The 21,945-nt window shown below is 43.7% G+C and overlaps 1 protein-coding gene across 1 annotated transcript in view; it reads right to left on the bottom strand.

Annotated features, from left to right (window-relative positions):
- LOC137623451 (probable E3 ubiquitin-protein ligase HERC1) overlaps positions 1-21,945 on the bottom strand; it is a 297,680-nt gene that overhangs the window by 256,467 nt on the left and 19,268 nt on the right. The window contains exons 2-8 of the mRNA XM_068354286.1: positions 21,379-21,556; positions 20,964-21,103; positions 12,002-12,119; positions 11,592-11,742; positions 10,611-10,787; positions 6,356-6,509; positions 6,055-6,215 (exon numbers count right to left, since the gene is read on the bottom strand). Of these exons, the coding sequence (XP_068210387.1) occupies positions 6,055-6,215; positions 6,356-6,509; positions 10,611-10,787; positions 11,592-11,742; positions 12,002-12,119; positions 20,964-21,103; positions 21,379-21,556 (1,079 nt within the window). The remainder of the gene's footprint in view (positions 1-6,054; positions 6,216-6,355; positions 6,510-10,610; positions 10,788-11,591; positions 11,743-12,001; positions 12,120-20,963; positions 21,104-21,378; positions 21,557-21,945) is intronic.

The following is a 21,945-nucleotide window of genomic DNA, read 5'->3' as shown; positions in this document are numbered from 1 at the left end:
CAGAGATCTGTTTTGTTTGAAGGCCACTGAAGTTGCGACAGCTCTAACTTCATGTGTCCTTACCTTCAGCAAAGCATGGTCTTCCTCATTCAGATGGGAATGAGCTTCTCGTATCAACAGTCTAATATAATAGGAAACTGCATTCTTCGACATAGGTAAAGGAGGTTTCTTAATAGCACACCATAAAGCTTCTGACTGTCCTCGTAAAGGTTTAGTTCGTTTTAAATAGAACATAAGAGCTCTAACAGGGCACAAGACTCTTTCTAGTTCATTTCCAACCAAATTAGAAAGGCTTGGAATATCGAACGATTTCGGCCAAGGACGAGAAGGTAGTTCGTTTTTGGCTAGAAAACCAAGCTGCAAAGAACATGTAGCCGTTTCAGATGAAAATCCGATGTTCCTGCTGAAGGCGTGTATCTCACTGACTCTTTTAGCTGTAGCTAAGCAGACGAGGAAAAGAGTCTTTAAAGTGAGATCTTTAAAGGAGGCTGATTGTAGCGGCTCGAACCTTTCTGACATAAGGAATCTTAGTACCACGTCTAAATTCCAACCTGGTGTGGCCAAACGACGCTCCTTCGAGGTCTCAAAAGACTTAAGGAGGTCCTGTAGATCTTTGTTGTTGGAAAGATCTAAGCCTCTGTGACGGAAGACTGCTGCCAACATGCTTCTGTAACCCTTGATCGTGGGAGCTGAAAGAGATCTTTCCTTCCTCAGGTATAAAAGGAAGTCAGCTATTTGAGTTACAGAGGTACTGGTTGAGGATACTGATACCGACTTGCACCAGCTTCGGAAGACTTCCCACTTCGACTGGTAGACTCTAAGAGTGGATGTCCTCCTTGCTCTAGCAATCGCCCTGGCTGCCTCCTTCGAAAAGCCTCTAGCTCTCGAGAGTCTTTCGATAGTCTGAAGGCAGTCAGACGAAGAGCGTGGAGGCTTGGGTGTACCTTCTTTACGTGTGGCTGACGTAGAAGGTCCACTCTTAGCGGAAGAGTTCTGGGAACGTCCACCAGCCATTGCAGTACCTCGGTGAACCATTCTCTCGCGGGCCAGAGGGGAGCAACCAACGTCAACCTTGTCCCTTCGTGAGAGGCGAACTTCTGCAGTACCTTGTTGACAATCTTGAACGGGGGGAATGCATAAAGGTCTAGATGGGACCAATCCAGTAGAAAAGCATCTATATGAACTGCTGCTGGGTCCGGGATTGGCGAGCAATAATTTGGGAGCCTCTTGGTCATTGAGGTTGCAAAGAGATCTATGGTAGGTTGGCCCCATGTGGCCCAAAGTCTCTTGCATACATTTTTGTGAAGGGTCCATTCTGTTGGGATGATTTGACCCTTCCGACTGAGGCGGTCCGACATGACATTCATGTTGCCTTGAATGAACCTCGTTACTAGAGACAGGTTTAGATCTCTTGACCAGGTGAGGAGGTCCCTTGCGATCTATTACAACTTCATAGAATGGGTCCCTCCTTGCTTGGAGATGTACGCCAAGGCCGTGGTGTTGTCGGAGTTCACCTCCACCACCTTGCCTAGAAGGAGGGACTTGAAGCTTTTCAAGGCCAGATGAACTGCCAGTAGCTCCTTGCAGTTGATATGTAACGCTCTTTGCTCCGAGTTCCAGGTGCCCGAGCATTCCCGACCGTCTAATGTCGCACCCCAGCCCGTGTCCGATGCGTCCGAGAAGAGAACGTGGTTGGGGGTCTGAACAGCCAGGGGCAGACCCTCTCTGAGGTAGATGTTGTCCTTCCACCAAGTCAGTGATGACTTCATCTTCCGCGGAAATGGGGATCGAGACCGCTTCTAGCGTCTTGTCCTTCTCCAGTGAACAGCTAGGTGAAATTGAAGGGGACGGAGGTGCAGTCTCCCTAACGCAATGAACTGGTCCAGTGATGAAAGCGTCCCTATCAGACTCATCCACTGTCTGACTGAACATCGGTCCTTCTTTAGCATGTTCTGGATGCATCCTTGGGCTTGACTTATTCTGGGGGCCGACGGAAAAGCCCGAAAAGCTTGACTGTGAATCTCCATCCCTAAGTACACTATAGTTTGGGATGGGACCAGTTGGGACTTTTCCATATTGATCAGGAGACCCAATTCCTTGGTCAGATCTAGAGTCCACTTTAGATTCTCCAGACAGCGACGACTGGACGAAGCTCTTAGAAGCCAGTCGTCCAAATAGAGGGAGGCTCTGATGTCTGCTAAATGCAGGAATTTGGCAATATTCCTCATCAGTTTCGTAAAGACAAGAGGCGCCGTGCTTAGGCCAAAGCACAGGGCTTGAAATTGGTAGACAACCTTCCCGTAAACGAACCTTAGAAAAGGTTGGGAATCTGGGTGGATGGGGACGTGAAAGTAAGCGTCCTTGAGGTCTAAAGAGACCATCCAGTCTTCCTTCCTGACCGCTGCTAGAACAGACTTTGTCGTCTCCGTGGCGAACGTCTGCTTTGTGACAAAGACATTCAGAGCACTGACGTCTAGCACCAGTCTCCACCCTCCTGTCTTCTTTACCACTAAGAAGAGACGGTTGTAGAAGCCCGGGGATTGATGGTCCCGGACTTTGACTACCGCTCCCTTTTCTAGTAAGAGAGACACCTCTTGCTTCAAAGCTAGTCTCTTGTCCTCCTCTCTGTACCTGGGAGAGAGGTCGATGGGAGACGTTGCTAGAGGGGGCTTGCGCAAGAACGGGATCTTGTACCCTTCTCTGAGCAACTTCACAGATTGTGCATCTGCGCCCCTGTTCTCCCAGGACTGCCAGTAGTTCTTGAGTCTGGCTCCCACTGCTGTCTGAAGAAGGTGGCAGTCAGACTCTGCCTCTAAAGGACTTGGTACCTTTCTTCTTACTCCCACGTTTACCTTCGGCACGAGCACCTCCTCTGCTGGAGGCTCTGCCACGAAAGGGCGGAATAAATCTTGACGCTGGAGTATCCATCCTGGGTCTAGACACGATAGGCAAAGGGGTGGCTTTGCGGGCAGATGACGCAACCAGGTCATGCGTGTCTTTTTGAATCAAGGAGGCAGCAATCTCCTTGATCAACTCCTCTGGGAAAAGGCACTTTGAGAGAGGAGCAAACATAAGTTCCGATCTCTGACATTGTGTTACTCCAGCTGACAAGAAGGAGCAAAGGTTTTCCCGTTTCTTGAGGACCCCGGAAACGAACGAAGCCGCAAGCTCACTGGAACCGTCCCGTATGGCCTTGTCCATGCAGGACATAATGAGTATGGAAGTTTCCTTGTCAGAAGGGGAGGTCTTCCTGCTCAACGCTCCCAAACACCAATCCAAAAAGTTAAAAACCTCGAATGCTCTGAACACTCCTTTCATCAGATGGTCTAAGTCTGAAGGGGTCCAACAAATCTTGGAGCATCTCATGGCTAGCCTGCGGGGAGAGTCTACTAGACTTGAGAAGTCGCCCTGGGCAGAGGCAGGAACTCCCAAGCCGAGAACTTCTCCCGTGGCATACCAGACGCTCGATCTGGAAGCGAGTTTCGCAGGGGGAAACAAGAATGCTGTCTTCCCAAGGTGCTTTTTGGACTGCATCCAATCTCCCAACACTCTTAAAGTTCTCTTAGACGAGCGGGCGAGGACGAGCTTCGTAAAGGCAGGCGCGGATGACTGCGTGCCTAAAGCGAACTCAGATGGAGGAGAGCGTGGGGCTGCAGAAACAAACTGATCAGGATACATCTCCTTGAACAGTGCAAGAACTTTCCTAAAGTCCAAGGAGGGAGGCGTGGTCTTGGGTTCGTCGATGTCCGTATGCGGGTCGTCAAGGTGTGCAGCGTCGTCATCATCAGAGAGTCCATCGTCTGAATACTGAGGAGGAAGCGGCAAAGGAGTAGGAATTGGCTGGTCAGCTGAGTCCGGCAGCACGGGTGCATGCGTGACTGCACTGGACGCAACGTCATGGAACTGTTGGCCAGTCTGTGAGCTGGCAACAACCATAGCAGCGCGGGGGCGCAAAGCGTCTACTCCTGACTGTCTAAGTCTGCTGTGGGCGAGTAGTGGTAACCACACTGGCTTGCGGAGGTTGACGCACCGCGTCAAAACAAAACAACTTAGGTTGTTGTTGTAACTCGCGAACGTCAACGGAGGGTTCCGTGCGTCGCTGAACGTCAACGGAGGGTTCCGTGCGTCGCTGAACATCAACATGCGGCTGGCAGGGTACAGTGCGCATGGGTGGCGGGACTCTCACAGCTGGAGTGCGGGAGAAGGTAGCCTCAGCGTCCACTGGACGCACAACCGTAGTTGGTTGTAGGCTAACGGGTGCAGCGTCAACCTTCTCCGCACGAAAGTCCTGCATTAAAGACGTTAACTGCGTCTGCATGGTCTGCAGCAAAGACCACTTAGGGTCTACAGTAGCAGGTGCGGCAACAGACGGTGTTACTGCCTGTTGCGGTACCGCTTTGCCTCTCTTAGGAGGTGTGCAGTCATCGGAAGACTGCAGCAAGTCCGAACTGACTCAGTGGCTACAACTGGGCCGTTGGACTTGCGCGGAAGGGACCGACTTGCGTTTAAGAGGCCGTGAGACCTTGGTCCATTGTTTCTTCCGAGAAAAATCTTCCGCAGACGAGGAATAAATGGGCTCTCTCGTCTTCTTGTGGGTGGGGCGATCTTGGTAAGATACGTCCGAAACCACGGAGGGAACGTCTGTCCGCTGATTAAAGCCTGTCGAACCCTTTGGTCGTACGACATTGCTTCTCCCCTGGGCTTGGGAGCTTGCAAGAGGTCCCGGACTGGGAGGACGACAGGCACGAACAGACGCACCCTCAAGCGCAACACTAACACTTTCCACAACACTACCACTCACTTTGTCACTACCCACTGCACTCTTACCCTTCAACTCCTTGACATCTGCCATGAGTTGGTTACGGTCACTCGCCAATGACTCGACTCTCTCACCCAGAGCCTGGATGGCACGCATCATATCTGCCATCGAAGGTTGTTGAGTGCTAGAAGGGGGATCAGGAGCAACCACTACAGGGGAAGGAATAGGTTGTGGGGCATGAGGAGAGGAAATATCAACGGAGCGAGATGAACTTCTCCTGACTCTATCTCTCTCTAGCCTACGTGAATATTTCAGGAATTCGAGAAAATCGAATTCCGAAAGCCCAACGCATTCCTCACATCGATCTTCCAATTGACAGGTTTTACCCCGACAATTGGAACAAACGGTGTGCGGATCGATAGAGGCCTTCGGAAGACGCCTTGAACAGTCCCTAGCACTACACTTTCTGTATTTAGGGACTTGAGAAGGGTCAGCCATCTTGAATTAGTCAAAGGGGAATTCAAAATCTATCCAAGTCGTCAACAAATAATCCAAAAATCAATAAAAGAATGCAAGGATGTATTGAAGATAACCTCTGCAAAGCGAAAGCTAATAACTAGAAATGTGTACTTCACCAAAATCTGTGAAAACCAATCCAGTAAGCAACAGCGAATTTAGTAGGTCTTGCCGGTGGCACGACAGAGAGAAAATTGGTTCTTTGTTTACATGGAGTACTAAGTACCTGCTCGACAGATGGCGCTGTTGATGTACACCCCCTCCTGCATAGTGATCGCTGGCGTATTTTGACCGTAGGTTTTTCTGTCGGGCAGCAGAGCTGCAGCTTATATGATCACCGGCTAAGTTTAATATTGAAAACTAAAAAATCAAGAATCTTAATTCTTTGAAAAGGAATTTATTAAAGACAAAAATCCAAAGTTTCATTAAATTAAATAAAATCTCTTCTTAACAATTAAACTCATAATTTTCCATGGTTAATCTAATGATCTGCCCAATTTTCACTTCCCAACATCAAAAACAAATACTGTGATCTACTGAAATTCAGTTCTCTGTCTTATGAAAACTTTAAATTGATCACTAGAAATTATATCCAAAAACTAGTGTCTGTACTACTTTAAAAGGTCACATACAATTCAGAATATGTAAATCAAAGAAACCACATTTACAATGTACAATTTATAAAAATATTTTTCATTAAATCAACTTCCATCCAAAGGATGACAATCTTAAGCCACCAGAAATACACATTAGTTGCAATACTAAAAAGCTTAACTCACAGGCCATATGAGATAATTTTTCCATGAGAATTAGGGCCGCTTGATAGAGAGGCACTGTAGAATCATCTTGAACAGCTCCTGCAAATTGTTCAGTGCCATTTTCTCCACTCTGAGCCAAAGAACTCATCACATCTTGTAAGCATTTACTGCTTATGCATGTACTATTTTCAAAGAGAAAAAATATGCACAAATCAGTTTCCTGGAATATCATTAGAAAATGTGTTTTACCATATTTGATAACTAAGAATAAATACACATTGCAATATGAATACTGTACAGGTATTCTTAATAATACAATTACCCATTATCATCAGTATCTGCTGACGCAGCATCACATGGTTTCTGAGCACAGGATGCAGCAGCACTGAGGGCCATATGTACCCACTCAAGTAAATACCTCAAGCTACCTCTTTGCAAGCTCAATCCCAACAGCAACTCTGCACTTAGTTTACGACCTGTAATAACACATCAATAAAGATACTAAAAAGGTATGGGAACAAAAAAATATTGTATAATAAACAAAATATAACTAGTTTTTAAAGTATTTTATAACTTTTCTAGCTTTACAAACTTACGTCCCATAAAATAGAAAATATCTTTAGTACAAGCTAAAAGGTTTATTTAATTAGTTAGAAAGGTGGTGTGCATGGGTGGGTAGCCCAACCCACCCTCTGGTCAAAGACTCTTCCCTTTTGACCTTCGGCTCCAGACTGAGATGGGTTTTTGAGGTAAGATTGATTGAATGATTTATAGTTTTCAGGCATCCTGACATCTAAGGTCATTGACGCCGTTTTGAGGTAAGAAGTTTAACTTAAAAGAACTCAGGTTTGTATAGCTAGAAATATACAAATTACTTTTAAAATTTGTTATTTGTTATGCTGCATATACAAACCTACCCTCTTTTAAAGTTAAACTTCCCACCTCAACCACAACTCCATCCTGACCTGAAAAACTTTTTAAAAGTGAAGAACCTTGACAGGTGGCTGGGTGGGTGGGACTCCAGTGGAACCTCGACTTGCAAGTGTATCTACAGACAAGTTTTTCGAGATACAGAGATAGAATTTGCAAGGAAATTCAGTTCGATATGTGAGGAAAATTCCAAGATACAAGAATCACAAGCGCTCGTAACACCACACTACACACTAAGGGAAAAATGGAAATAGGTCTCCATAGTGTTTTCCTCAGTATCCAAATAGACAACTACTGTACCATGAGGACTATGGTCAAGCCTGAGAGGTAGCCTTTGATAACCATGACCGAGAGGCACTTCTCTCAGCGAAAAAGGCAAGGAAATCAGCAAGTCAAAATGTGAAATTTAGCATTAGAAATTAGCAAATAATACTGTACAGCACCATATCAAAAATTGCCAAAGAACTAGTCAGAATGTAAAACTTAAAGTTAGAAATCTTCAAATAATAACATATAAGTTAGGAGATATCAACGATATTCTGTTAATTATAATGCATGAACATATTCACGATACCTTCAGCTTGAGATAAGCTGATAAACAGAAAACAAAACAAAAAAATTGGTAATTCCTGTTGTTAAAATGCACCTTGAATTGATATTAGAAAAGTACAAAAATGTTTAACTGAAGGTCAGTTAACATTGAAAACCATGCTTTTTATATACAGTACTTCTTTCAATACATACTGTATATGTTATGTTGTTGGCTAAAACTATGGATCAGCTGATGAATATAGATCTATGCAAAGTATAAATCTATTTCATGTGCAATATCTAACTTGCCCTTTCTAAGGAAACTGATTTTTGTTTCTTCTGCTATATATATGTATTGGAGAGAGAGAGAGAGAGAGAGAGAGAGAGAGAGAGAGAGAGAGAGAGAGAGAGAGAGAGAGAGAGAGAGAGAGAGAGTGTGTGTGTGTGTGTGTGTGTGTGTGTGTGTGTTAAAAGGAGTTAAAAGGAATTTGGATATCTCAGAGACTTTTTAGTCCATCCGCAGAGACTCAATTTGCTCTTTAGTAGAGCGATTTAGTTTAAGAATTTAGAGAGTTCTTATGATCTTGTCTAACTTATTCTTGAACTCGTTTATTGTGTTACTGTTTAGTACATCTCCTGGGGGTCTATTCCAAGTATTTGCTATTTTTTATGTTAATAAATTGCCACATTGAGTGGTGTTGTATCTTTTCAATTTCATTTGTACCCATACCTCTGGACTGATTTGTACTAAGCATGAATAGATTGTTGTAATCTACTGTACATTTGTTATTCCTTTAAGAATTTTAAATGCTCTATCAACTGTCCCCTCATTCATTTGTAGATCAAGTAGGTTCAAACGATCTATCCTTCATTTATATCCAATTGCCTTAGAGTTGGAACTACATTGGTGGCCCTAGCTTGTACTGCTTTCAGTCTATCTACAATACACCCTTCTGAATACTTTGAGCCCAGAATTATACTCCATATTCTAGATGGAGTCTTACTAGTGATGTGTACCGCTGTAGTACAGTGTCTTTGTTTCTGCTTTTGAATTATCTCTTTATGTAACCTATTATTTTTTGTGCTTTCTTTTCAACTTTTAAGCTCTGTTTAGTGAACTTCCAATCCTTTTTAATAATAAAACTGAGATCTTCCACCTGGTCCACACTTTCTATTTCATTACCCAGCAGGGAGTAATCTGATTGTGGGTTACTATAACCTAATTGCATGACTTTACATTTCCCACAATTGAAAGGCATTTGCCATTTTCTGCACCATTCTCCTAGCTTCATTACATCCTCTCTTAAAGGGGCCGACCGGATTGTCAATATATATGAGTATAGGAAAAAAAAAATACTGAAAAAATTCACTGAGTTTCGTATGTCAATGGAGAATGCGTATACAAAATATTTTGTCAAAATTCCTCTTACTTTCATAGTTACAGGGTAATTAGTAAAAGTAAATCAATAAACCAAAAACATTATTCCCTACATGAAAATGCAGTCTTTCTTCTATTATCGTAAATTTTGATAATTATTACATTTCAATGTAAAACAAATTGTGAGCAATGGTATCTGTATAGATTCCATGAGTCACAAGACGATGTATTACACGGTAATTACACCCTTCGGCCTTCAGTCCTACCACAAACCTCATAGAGGTTAAACATTTGAGTTTGACCTCTGACATTCACTTGTTTTTATGTCTGTTTTTCTCGATTTTGGCAAGACTTTCATCATGCCAAAAAGGAAACGACAATTTTAACATCTTGCTAACATAAGGAAGAAGAAAATTCACTCTAATAAGAGTTCAGAAGGGGGTAATATCGGCGAAATTAGCGGAGTCAGTGAAGGCGAGAGATGATGGAACGACCGTCTCGCCTAAAGCAGCAAGATATTGAGCAAAGGGTTGATTCTTAAATCAGGCCTGAAACCTAGCGCAGGCGTAGGGCCAATATTCCCTTTCCTACCTAACGTTCTCCTACAGAACCTAACAGTTCCCTCATCATCTTGAATGATTAATTAGGGCTCTTCTTCCAGATCTCATTGTGTGAGAACAACACTTTCCTAAGTGTGTGCATTACTCGGGAATAAGGCTTCTGACAATTCTCAACCTGTAATATCAGAGGGGATTTCTCGCTGTCCATAAAGAAACTCGTCTCTAACTCCCGTCAGAAGGAGACTTAGTAGCGTGGAAATCTCACAAAGTTTCCTACGGCGAGAAGCTTAACTCTCCCACTGGGAGGGAGACCACTTTCTACAATAATTACAAGGAGATTCTTTTGAACATCTCTTATCCAGGCATACAAACCAAGAGCATGTGTGTCCATGTCCGCCCAGCTCATAAGGAGACCACACACGTTACTATCCTGTCCTAAGCAAAGACATAAATACTGAGATTTATTGAACATATGCACTCACTCGTAACACATAGTTAAAGAGTAACAGCTCAATTGACTGTGAATAAGATAAAAACATAAGCCAAGCGCGTTACACACTAAAAGGGTAGGCGAGGTAAATGCAAAAGGGTCAATTATAGAGAGGAAGTGAGGGAACAACCTCTTCACTTTGCAACCAGTAGTAACATGGGAAGATGCGGCAAGCAACCTCCCGTTTGCTCCTTGGGCATGAGCTGGATTCAAGCAGCATGAAGCATGACACAATCAACAATTTTTGATTGGCCGGTGGTAGAATACAAAATCAGGTCAGAGCACAAAACACATGAATAATCTCAGCACTAAAGCAATCAAAATAATAAATGAAATACCATGTGCTAATCATTTAAACCTCATTACAGTATAAAAGAAAAATTCATAGAACAATGCAAAAAACTGTGTTACTCTGGCAACATAAACATTGTGAGGACCAGAGAGGGCGCCTCACCAAAAGTAGGAGCCACTCAGGCACCTTCTCACCTTGGTTAGGGTCCTACAATGGCAAACTCCAGAGGAGTGGATATGCAAAGGATATTTGGAAGCTCTCGCCTTTTTAATACAGGATATAAGCAAAGTGGCCTAGAGGTAAGAATCTTCAAAATCCTAAAAAATTTTGTCAAATACAAAAACATAATCACCATCTTATATATGTGAAATACTACAAAATATATTTGTTTCTGACCTATTGCATCAGCTGGAGAGGAAGGCTTTGCAGTTTCACCAAGAAAAGATGTGAGCTGTGAGAGAGATGCCAATCCAACACGAGGTAATTTTGACTCGACTGCAAGAGACAGTGGTGGTAATGCTTGAACCACTGACACAGCTGTCCCAAGAACTTCTGAACATAAGCTCCCACCTGCTAGATAAAGTAACAAAAGTTTATCATTATTTAAAATCTGCAAAATGTTTAATTAAAAAAAATATGTGAACAAGATATCAAGGTTACAGTATATCACAAAATATGGATAAAAGATATAGATATAAAAAACTAAATCAGATCTTTATACAGGTTAATGAAAGAAGAAAGCAAATTAATTCAACAATCTATGGCCCCACCTCCCGCCCCCAAAAATGGAGTAAAATTCCCATACAATTAAGAATATAGTGGTGGTTTACTAAAGATCTCCATTCCTATAGGATATCCATAAAAATTACTTAGTATGAACTGAAATACCCTATTTATATACAGTACTCAATGTAGTCCGTAAGTACATCTCCCAGAAGTAAATAATTTATTTATCATGTATATCAAACCAAAGAAACATAAGCTGGTTTTGCTACAAAAGAGGAAAATTAATGAATTACAAATAGGAATTATGAACTTATCTCCAAAAATATCAAATGATCATATGGTACTAAAAACACTGAAAACAGCAAAATGTTTTATGCTTGTGAAGAGAATGAATGATTTTCATATATATCTTCAACTAAAACACCCTAAAAACATATCTAATATTGTATGGGAAACAATAAATACAAGCAGAAACACAAATTAGTATTTACTAAAAAAATTAATTTTCTTAAAATATTCCTCTTGGAAGATGTATGTGAATAGCAAGTTAACTTCATAAGCATTGCAAAGAGTAAAAATAAAAAAAAAAAAAATAAAAAAAATTCATCAAAAGAAACAAATAAAAAACAAAATAAAATAGTTAGTACATACTGTTATTCATCCATCCTTGTCTCAAAATTGTAAAAAGAAGTGAAAGACCAGTGCGAACGCCTAATTCAATCAGCGCCTCATTTGCAGACAAGGATACACCACTCCCTTGCAGGTCAGTGGTTGGTCCTCTGTCACTTGTCCCAGTTAGGGCCTGTAAAGACATTTAGTGAGACAATATCCCAACTCTAACTAACACTAGTGTTGATTAAAGCTTACAAAAACAAATGACTGTACAGTACATTTATAAATTCCATTACATTATTAATACTGCAAATTTACAAGAATGACAGCCATTTACCAAACTCTATGAATGTCAGAAGAGCATCAACTCTTAACTATACACAACCTAAAAACAATTCTGAAAATTTAATGATACATCAATGACATGAGTTCAACAATGTTGTACTTACACGATCCCTATCCCTGGAACCCTGGTGAAAACTACGGGAAAGGGCATGATAAATTCGCTGGAGCACGATTAGACGCTTATGTAACAGGGCTGAAAAACGGGGTTGTGCTGCAGTGGACCTGATGTAAAAGAAAATTGACATTTAAGTATAAAATTATCTAACCACACAACATGAAAAATAACTACAAAGGAAAGCAGTACATTAGATAAATGAAAATAAACTGAAATGTGAAAGTCCATTTATCAAAGGATAATAGACTCCAAAATTCCAAGATTTTCTTTATAGTAATATAACAACCGTCAGAGTCAGATCTATCAAACACTTTAGAAAATTAAAACTTGAAAACAGCAATAAACTAGAACGGGCAATCGGTAAAGCGCATACCTTTGTCACCGCCACTTTTGTCAGCTTAGATCCAGTTAAATTGGAACAGGCAAATTCCAAGCACCCACATCCATTGCGAGGGCTGAGAGCTTGCAGACTGTTTAGGAGATTAATTTCCTCCCCAAATAGGAACGGTCGGTCACAAGGGCAGAATCAGCAACATAATCTGGAGCCGACGACGGACCAGGACCAGGCTGGTCGTCGCTGGCAAAAAAATAATTTCTGGCCTCAATCAATGCAGACAGAAGACATACCTTGTACCCTTCTCTCTGTTGATCATGGTAAGGAAGAAACCATGGCTCTATGCTCATGAGCATGGGACTATGACCAGTCACCCACAGACCCGTGGTAGTTGGCTGCTCGTGCTTGAGTGATGCCATCTTCTCAATTTGATGTACAGAAGTACCCCTAACAGAGATGGGTGCAGCACTCCCCCATCCAGGTAGAAAAGGGGAAGAAGGGAGACCAAGACCTCCAACATGTGGCCCATGGAAAAAGTGCATGGGCCCGCAGGGCCATTCATCTCTGATCAGTCTGGCTACCAAAGTAGTCCTGCCAATCATATGAGCCACCCAACCTCCAAGGCGCCAGGAGTCAGACGGGCACTGTTCATCTCTTTCAAAAGAGAGGCGAGATTGTCAAGAATCCTAAGGGACTTCTTATGATTGTCCTTCTTGGACTTTGTCAACTTCTTTTTTGAGAGAGAAGAGGAAAAGGAAGAGGAGGAGGGGGAGGAGAGGCTGGAAGAGGAGTAGGAGATGGCTGAGGAAGAGGAACTGGGAGAGGAAGAGGAGTGTTCAGGCTTCTTCCTCTTACCACCCTTCCACTCAGGCTTTGCAAACAAGGAGTCAAGGTCTGCACCATCAACGACAATGCTTCCCCAAAGGAAGTAACCAGAGCGGTTTGCAACTCTGTGGGTAATTTTCACAGGTGAAGTGGTAAGCATTTTCACCGGCACTGGTAATACTAATCAAACTCGTTGGCTACATTTTGCACGTTAATCAGAGAGCTTCCAGCGCATGTTGGTGTGTGTGAATCACTTAAGGACCCCCACAAGCGACCAAACCTAAAACACTCGCAAATGTAGGTTATTGTTCTCCAGGCTCCTTAGGCATAATCCCAGGGGATTGACCTAGATGCATAAACTCAAAAGTACAGCTGCCCACAACCTTGACGGCTAAAAAATTGCTATACAGCTTCTTTGGCATCATCTTTGATAGTGCTAAAGATGATGCCAGATAATCTTTAGCATTTATTTTCCTCCTCAAATCAAATGACTGCCACTGCAAGAAAGGCCACAGCCCACACTCAGCACATGGGAAGGACTGTGAAAAATCATGCCCCCTACAAAAAATGCAGAGTATATGGATCTACATCTGGTTACAACATCCACCTTTTACACCACATTTACAAACATCCTGCTTTGCTTTCATAATGATGAGAATGAAGCCAACAATTGGCCATGCAAAATAAAGAATAAAAAACATCAGCAGCCTTTGTATAGAATGTAACAGTGCAACAGTATAACTGTCAACCTCCATTAAGATATTCCCTACTTTAAAGGACAAAAGATTTGTATACACACAAGAACAATATGATTATGTAAACAGTTAAATATAGAAAAGATTAACAGCCTTTGGGTAAGATGCAAAAGTACGTCTGTCAAGCTTCGCTGAAGAAATTCTCTATTCTACAGCACAAAAGATTTATATAAAAGTAAGAGAAATTTGATTAATTATACAGTTTTACAAAGAAGAAATAAAAGAAATTACTGTAGATCCAATTTCCCAATATACACTATACAGTACAGTACTGGTAATGAACTGAATAGCAAGGTGAAAACTGATCTAATGAGAATTCTACACAATCAAAATAAAAGAGTACTGTGCTATACAATAATAATGTAAAATGTTGCCATCCATGTAAACAAAATCAGTAAAATAAAGTTGTCGCAAAACAGCCATAACATGATATCTTAATTATAAAATAAATTTTTGAATATACTTACTCGGTGAATATATAATAGCTGCAACTCTGTTGCTCGACAGACACATACAGTAAAAACTCGCCAGCGATCGCTATACAGGTTGCGGGTGTGCCCACCAGCGCCAACTGTCGGCCAGATACCACTCTCGATGTAAACAAAGACTCAATTTCTTCTCATCCCACTGCGTCTCTATTGGGGAGGAAGGGAGGGTCGTTTAATTTATATATTCACCGGGTAAGTATATTCAAAAATTTATTTTATAATTAAAATATAATTTTTAAATATTTAACTTAGCCGGTGAATATATAATAGCTGATTCACACCCAAGGAGGTGGGTAGAGACCAGAGTTAAATATGTTTACATCGTATAAGCTAAGAGTTTTTTATTTCATTTTGACAGTTATCAATATAACAAAACCAAAATAAATAGGTACCTGGTAAGGAAGTCGACTTAGACGATTACTCTACCTTGTAAGTACGTCTTCCTTACGGAGCCCAGCGATCCTCTTAGGATGCTGACAGACCCCCAGGAGCTGAAGTATCAAGGGCTGCCACCCATACAACAGGACCTCATCAAACCCCTAATCTGGGCGCTCTCAAGAAATGACTTTGACCACCCGCCAAATCAACCAGGATGCGAAAGGCTTCTTAGCCTTCCGGACAACCCATAAAAAACAACATTAAAACCTTTCAAGAGACAGATTAAAAGGATATGGAATTAGGGAATTGTAGTGGTTGAGCCCTCACCCACTACTGCACTCGCTGCTACGAATGGTCCCAGTGTGTAGCAGTTCTCGTAAAGAGACTGGACATCTTTCAAGTAAAATGACGCGAACACTGACTTGCTTCTCCAATAGGTTGCGTCCATGATACTTTGCAGAGATCTATTTTGCTTAAAGGCCACGGAAGTTGCTACAGCTCTAACCTCGTGCGTCTTAACCTTAAGCAAAGATCGGTCTTCCTCACTCAAGTGTGAATGAGCTTCTCGTATTAACAATCTGATAAAATATGACAAAGCATTCTTTGACATAGGCAAGGATGGTTTCTTAACCGAACACCATAAAGCTTCAGATTGGCCTCGTAAAGGTATAGTACGAGCTAAGTAGAACTTAAGAGCTCTAACAGGGCATAAGACTCTTTCTAGTTCATTGCCTACGATCTCCGATAAGCTAGGAATATCGAAAGATTTAGGCCAAGGACGAGAAGGTAGCTCATTTTTGGCTAGGAAACCAAGTTGCAGAGAACAAGTAGCTTTTTCTGACGAAAACCCGATGTTCTTGCTGAAGGCATGAATCTCACTGACTCTTTTAGCCGAGGCTAAGCATACCAGGAAAAGAGTCTTAAGAGTGAGATCTTTCAGGGAGGCTGACTGTAAAGGCTCAAACCTGTCTGACATGAGGAATCTTAGGACCACGTCTAAATTCCACCCAGGAGTAGCCAAACGACGCTCCTTAGAGGTCTCGAAAGACTTAAGGAGGTCTTGCAGATCTTTATTGTTGGAAAGATCTAAGCCTCTATGCCGGAAGACCGAGGCCAACATGCTTCAGTAGCCCTTGATAGTGGGAGCTGAAAGGGATCGTCCTTTTCTCAGGTATAAGAGAAAATCAGCTATTTGGGCTACAGAGGTACTGGTCGAGGATACGGAAACTGATTTGCACCAGTCTCGGAAGACTTCCCACTTCGATTGGTAGACTCTAATGGTAGATGCTCTCCTTGCTCTAGCAATCGCACTGGCTGCCTCCTTCGAAAAGCCTCTAGCTCTCGAGAGTCTTTCGATAGTCTGAAGGCAGTCAGACGAAGAGCGTGGAGGCTTTGGTGTACCTTCTTTACGTGTGGCTGACGTAGAAGGTCTACTCTTAGAGGAAGACTTCTGGGAACGTCTACTAGCCATCGAAGTACCTCGGTGAACCATTCTCTCGCGGGCCAGAGGGGAGCAACTAACGTCAACCTTGTCCCTTCGTGAGAGGCGAATTTCTGCAGTACCTTGTTGACAATCTTGAATGGTGGGAATGCGTAAAGATCCAGATGTGACCAATCTAGGAGGAAGGCATCTATATGTATTGCTGCTGGGTCCGGGACTGGAGAGCAATAGATTGGAAGCCTCTTGGTCAGCGAGGTTGCAAAGAGATCTATGGTGGGTTGACCCCAAGTCGCCCAAAGTCTCTTGCACACATCCTTGTGGAGGGTCCATTCAGTTGGAATTACTTGACCTTTCCGACTGAGACAATCTGCTAGGACGTTCAAGTCGCCCTGGATGAACCTCGTTACTAGGGAGATGCCTCGATCTTTTGACCAGATGAGCAGGTCCCTTGCGATCTCGTACAACGTCAGTGAGTGGGTACCTCCCTGTTTGGAAATGTACGCCAAGGCCGTGGTGTTGTCCGAGTTTACCTCCACCACTTTGCCTCGAAGGAGATTCTCGAAGCTTATCAAGGCCAGATGAACCGCCAAAAGCTCCTTGCTGTTGATATGCATGCTCCTCTGACTCGAGTTCCACAGACCTGAGCATTCCCGACCGTCCAGCGTCGCGCCCCAGCCCAAGTCCGATGCATCCGAGAAGAGAACGTGGTTGGGTATCTGAACTGCCAGGGGAAGACCCTCTCGTAGGCTGATATTGTCCTTCCACCAAGTCAGACAAGACTTTATCTTTTCGGAAATCGGGATCGAGACCGCCTCTAGCGTCTTGTCCTTTTTCCAGTGAAAAGCCAGATGGAATTGAAGAGGACGGAGGTGTAGCCTTCCTAGCGAGACAAATTGCTCCAGGGATGACAGCGTCCCTACCAGACTCATCCACAGCCTGACTGAGCAGCGTTCTTTCTTCAGCATCTTCTGGATGGAGAGCAGGGCTTGATCTATTCTGGGGGCCGACGGAAAAGCCCGAAAAACTTGACTGTGAATCTCCATCCCTAAATACAGAATAGTTTGGGATGGGACCAGCTGTGACTTTTCCAAATTGACTAGGAGTCCCAATTCCTTGGTCAGATCTAGAGTCCAATTGAGATCCTTCAGACAGCGATGACTGGAAGAGGCTCTGAGAAGCCAGTCGTCCAAATAAAGGGAGGCTCGGATGTCCGATAAGTGGAGGAATTTTGCCACATTCCTCATAAGCCTCGTAAACACGAGAGGAGCTGTGCTTAGGCCAAAGCACAGGGCCCGAAACTGGTACACCACATCTTCGAAGACGAATCTCAGAAAGGGTTGGGAGTCTGAGTGAATGGGGATGTGGAAGTAGGCGTCCCTTAGGTCTAGAGAGACCATCCAGTCTTCCTTCCTGACCGCTGCTAGGACTGACTTTGTGGTCTCCATGGTAAACTTCGTCTTTGTGTCAAAGACATTCAGAGCACTGACGTCTAGCACCGGTCTCCAACCTCCTGTCTTCTTTGATACTAGGAAGAGACGGTTGTAAAACCCCGGTGATTGAAGGTCCGAGACTTTGACCACCGCTCCCTTCTCTAGCAAAAGAGACACTTCCAGTTTCAGGGCTTGTCTCTTTTCTTCCTCTCTGTACCTGGGAGAGAGATCGATGGGGGACGTCGCTAGAGGGGGTTTGCGTACAAAAGGGATTTTGTACCCCTCTCTGAGCAACCTCACAGATTGTTGATCTGCGCCTCTCTTCTCCCAGGCTTGCCAGAAGTTCTTGAGTCTGGCACCCACTGCTGTCTGAAGTTGCGGCCAGTCAGACTCTACCCATAGAGGACTTGGATCCTTTTCTCTTCCCTCTCTTCCCTTCGGCACGAGCACCTCCCCTGCTGGAGGCTCTGCCACGAAAGGGGGGGATAAACCGAGACGCTGGAGTGTCTATCCTAGGTCTAGCAGACAATGCAGGCAAAGGGGGAGCTTTGCGAGCCGAGGACGCAACTAGATCGTGGGTGTCCTTCTGCACTAAAGACAAGGCAATTTCCTTAACCAAGACTTCAGGAAACAGGCACTTGGACAAGGGCGCAAAGAGTAACTCAGATCTTTGGCATGGCGTCACTCCAGCAGACAGGAAAGAGCATAGAGACTCTCGTTTCTTCAAGACTCCGGACGTGAATGAAGCGGCAAGTTCGTTGGACCCATCACGGACGGCCTTGTCCATGCAGGACATAATGAGTAAGGAAACATCCTTATCAGCAGAAGAGATTTTCCTACTCAGGGCTCCTAAACACCAGTCTAGGAAGTTAAAGACTTCGAACGCCCTAAATATACCTTTAAGAAGGTGGTCCAGGTCCGAGGGAGACCAACAAATCTTCGAGCGTCTCATGGCAAGGCGGCGGGGAGAGTCTACAAGACTTGAGAAGTCGCCCTGGGCAGAGGCAGGAACTCCCAAGCCGAGAACTTCTCCCGTGGCATACCAGACGCTCGATCTAGATGAGAGTTTAGAAGGGGGGAAGGCAAATGCTATCTTCCCTAAACTCCTCTTGGTCTCTAACCAATCACCCAACATCCGTAAAGCTCTCTTGGATGAGCGAGAGAGAACGAGTTTAGTAAAGGCAGGCATGGTAGCAGGAACGCCTAAGACAAACTCTGACGCCGGCGAACGAGGAGCCACAGAAATAAAGTGGTCAGGGAACAACTCTTTAAAAACCGCCATGACTTTTCTAAAGTCCAAGGATGGTTGAACTGCTTTAGGCTCATCTAGTTCTGAGGGTTGATCCTCATGCTGTGGTTCAGCAACGTCCTCATCTGACTGTTCCTCATCCGATAACTGATGAGAAAACGGCAACGGAGTAGGCAACGTTTGACTCGCAGAGTCCGGTCGCACTGGTGCATACGTGACGGAGCCGGACGCAGCGTCCTGGAACTGCTGAACAGCCTGGGAACTGTCAAAAACCACAGGTGCGCGAGGACGCACAGCGTCCACCCGAGACTGTTTAGACCGTCTGGGTTGTGCAGTCAACACCATACCGGGTTGCGGAGGTTGACGCACCGCGTCAAAACAAGTCAACTCTGATGGTGGGTGAACGTCCTGAACGTCACCAATCACATCAGTGCGTTGCCTAACGACAACGTGCGGCTGGTAATCCACACTGGGTCGCATCGGTGGAGGTACTACCCCAACTGGTTGACGCGAGAAAGCTACATCAACGTCAACAGGACGCACAACAGACCGTTTGGATGGCTGATGGCCAGTAGGTTCGGCGGAAACCTTCTCAGCATTGTAGTCCTCCATCAAGGACGCAAGCTTGGACTGCATGTCTTGCAGTAACTCCCATTTAGGGTCTACGGAAGCAGGTGCGGTAACAGACGGGGCTAGCGAATGAGACGGCACAACTTTGCCTCTCTTAGGCGGCGAGCAGTCATCAGATGACGGCAACGAGTCCGAACTGTCCCAGTGGCTACAACCGGAACGTTGGACTTGTCCTGAAGGGACCGACTTACGCTTTAAAGGTCTGGAGACCTTGGTCCAAGGTTTCTTACGAGAAACACCTTCGGACGACGAGGTAAAAATGGGCTCTCTCGTCTTACGTTGGTAGGGGCGATCTTGGAGAGATACGCCTGATACCATAGAGGGAACGTCTGTTCGCTGATCAAGGCCTCTCGAACCCATGAGTCGTACAACATTGCTTCTCCCCTGGGCTTGGGAGCTTGCAAGAGGTCCCGGACTAGGAGGACGACAGGCACGAACAGACGAACCCTCGAGCGCAACACTGTTCACAACACTTTGCGTAACACTAGGCACTTTGACACTATCCTTCGTGGCACTTTGGCACTTGAGTTCCTTAACGTCCGCCATGAGTTGATTTCGGTCACTTGCTAAAGACTCAACTCTCTCCCCCAAGGCATGAATAGCACGCATCAAGTCTGCCATCGACGGTTCCTGAGTGCTAGGAGGGGGGTTAGGAACAACCACTACCGGGGAAGGATTAGGTTCAGGGGCATGTGGAGAGGAAAAATCTACCGACCTAGAAGAACTTCTCCTTACCCTATCTCTCTCTAGTCTGCGTGTATATTTCTCAAATTCGATAAAATCGAATTCCGAAAGGCCCACGCATTCCTCACACTGATCTTCCAATTGACAGGTTTTACCCCGACAATTGGAACAAACAGTGTGAGGGTCGAGAGAAGCCTTTGGAAGACGCCTATGACAGTCCCTAGCATTACATATTCTGAACTTGGGAACTTGTGAAGGGTCAGCCATTTTGAATTAGTCAAGGGAAAATTCCAAAAAACGATCTAAGTCATCAACAATTAATCCGATCCAAAAAAGAGTTCAAGGATTTATTTGAAGAAAAAACACCTGTACTGCGAAAACCAAATTAAAGTACTTCACCAAATATGATGGGAAAAACTCCAGGTTCAACAGCGAGTAAAGTACGTCTTGTCGACACGTCGACAGAGAAGAAATTGAGTCTTTGTTTACATCGAGAGTGGTATCTGGCTGACAGTTGGCGCTGGTGGGCACACCCGCAACCTGTATAGCGATCTCTGGCGAGTTTTTACTGTATGTGTCTGTCGAGCAACAGAGTTGCAGCTATTATATATTCACCGGCTAAGTTAAATATTTAAAAATTGACCAAACTAGGCAACGGATTACAGGGTAGCTAAATACTGTATAGAGAAAACCCCAATCCTTAGCTATACTAAAACTGGTGTGAACATTTTATTTACCGAGCAAGAGCTGCTTGTGAGGCAAGAAGTGCATTAACATGATTTAGTTGGTCTCCAGATGATGGTGGTTCCGGCTCATAATCTGGCAGCTGGGGCCCACCTCTCATTACACAGCCAGGCCCAGCAACAACCACCACCTCCTGCAAAAGAAGCCATAAATAATGAATCATCTTCCCTTAATTTGAAAGTACGGTACTTTCAGTGATATAAAGTAATTCTCATAAAACTGTAGTATCTACATAACACTGAATATAGACATACAGTGGAAAATAGCAACAGTGGAAAACAATACATGGTGTCTTTAGATTAAGTTATTTGATTATGTATTGAAAAGAACATTGTGTGATAGAAAAATTCTAAGAGCACCAGCACATTTATAGTCAGTAATGTACACAAGTATTTAATGTTCACTCACTTTGTTTTCCAAGAGGCGATCATACAGTGCTAAGGCTGCATCCCTTAGTGCAATTGCTTGACAATCTTCAGCAAGCCAGCTTGTATTAAGATGTTCGGCCCATTTCAGCTTAACAGTGGGTGGCGCAACGGGAGGAACACTCCCAACCACGCCCCCTTCCATCATTCTATGTTCAGTGCTGGAAAAAACAAAAAGTAATTTCGATATTCAGTAAAAGAGGTAACATCTGTAGTGCTGTTATTCTGTACAGATAAGATTTAAAGAAAATTGTACTTAAAATATGATTAACAACATAAAATAAAGCAAAGGGGATCTAAAAAAAAGGTAAAGAACATTCAATGCAGAGGAGGTGAATGTACAAAGAAACGTGCAAACAATCATTAACATTATATGAAGACAGTGAAATACATTAAAATTCAATAAATAAAAAATCCAGAAGAAATTATTCATCAATATTAATTACAGTGGAACCTTGGTTGCCAAAAGCTTTCCATCCTGAATAAATCAATTCTGGATAAAAGTACTGTACTGTACTTAAAAGAAAAAAAGAAAAAAAAATTCATGGTT

The sequence above is a fragment of the Palaemon carinicauda genome, chromosome 30, assembly GCF_036898095.1.
Source record: "Palaemon carinicauda isolate YSFRI2023 chromosome 30, ASM3689809v2, whole genome shotgun sequence".
Lineage (NCBI taxonomy): Eukaryota > Metazoa > Arthropoda > Malacostraca > Decapoda > Palaemonidae > Palaemon > Palaemon carinicauda.
Note: the sequence above shows the minus strand (reverse complement) of the source record. Positions and strands in the feature narration are given on the sequence as shown.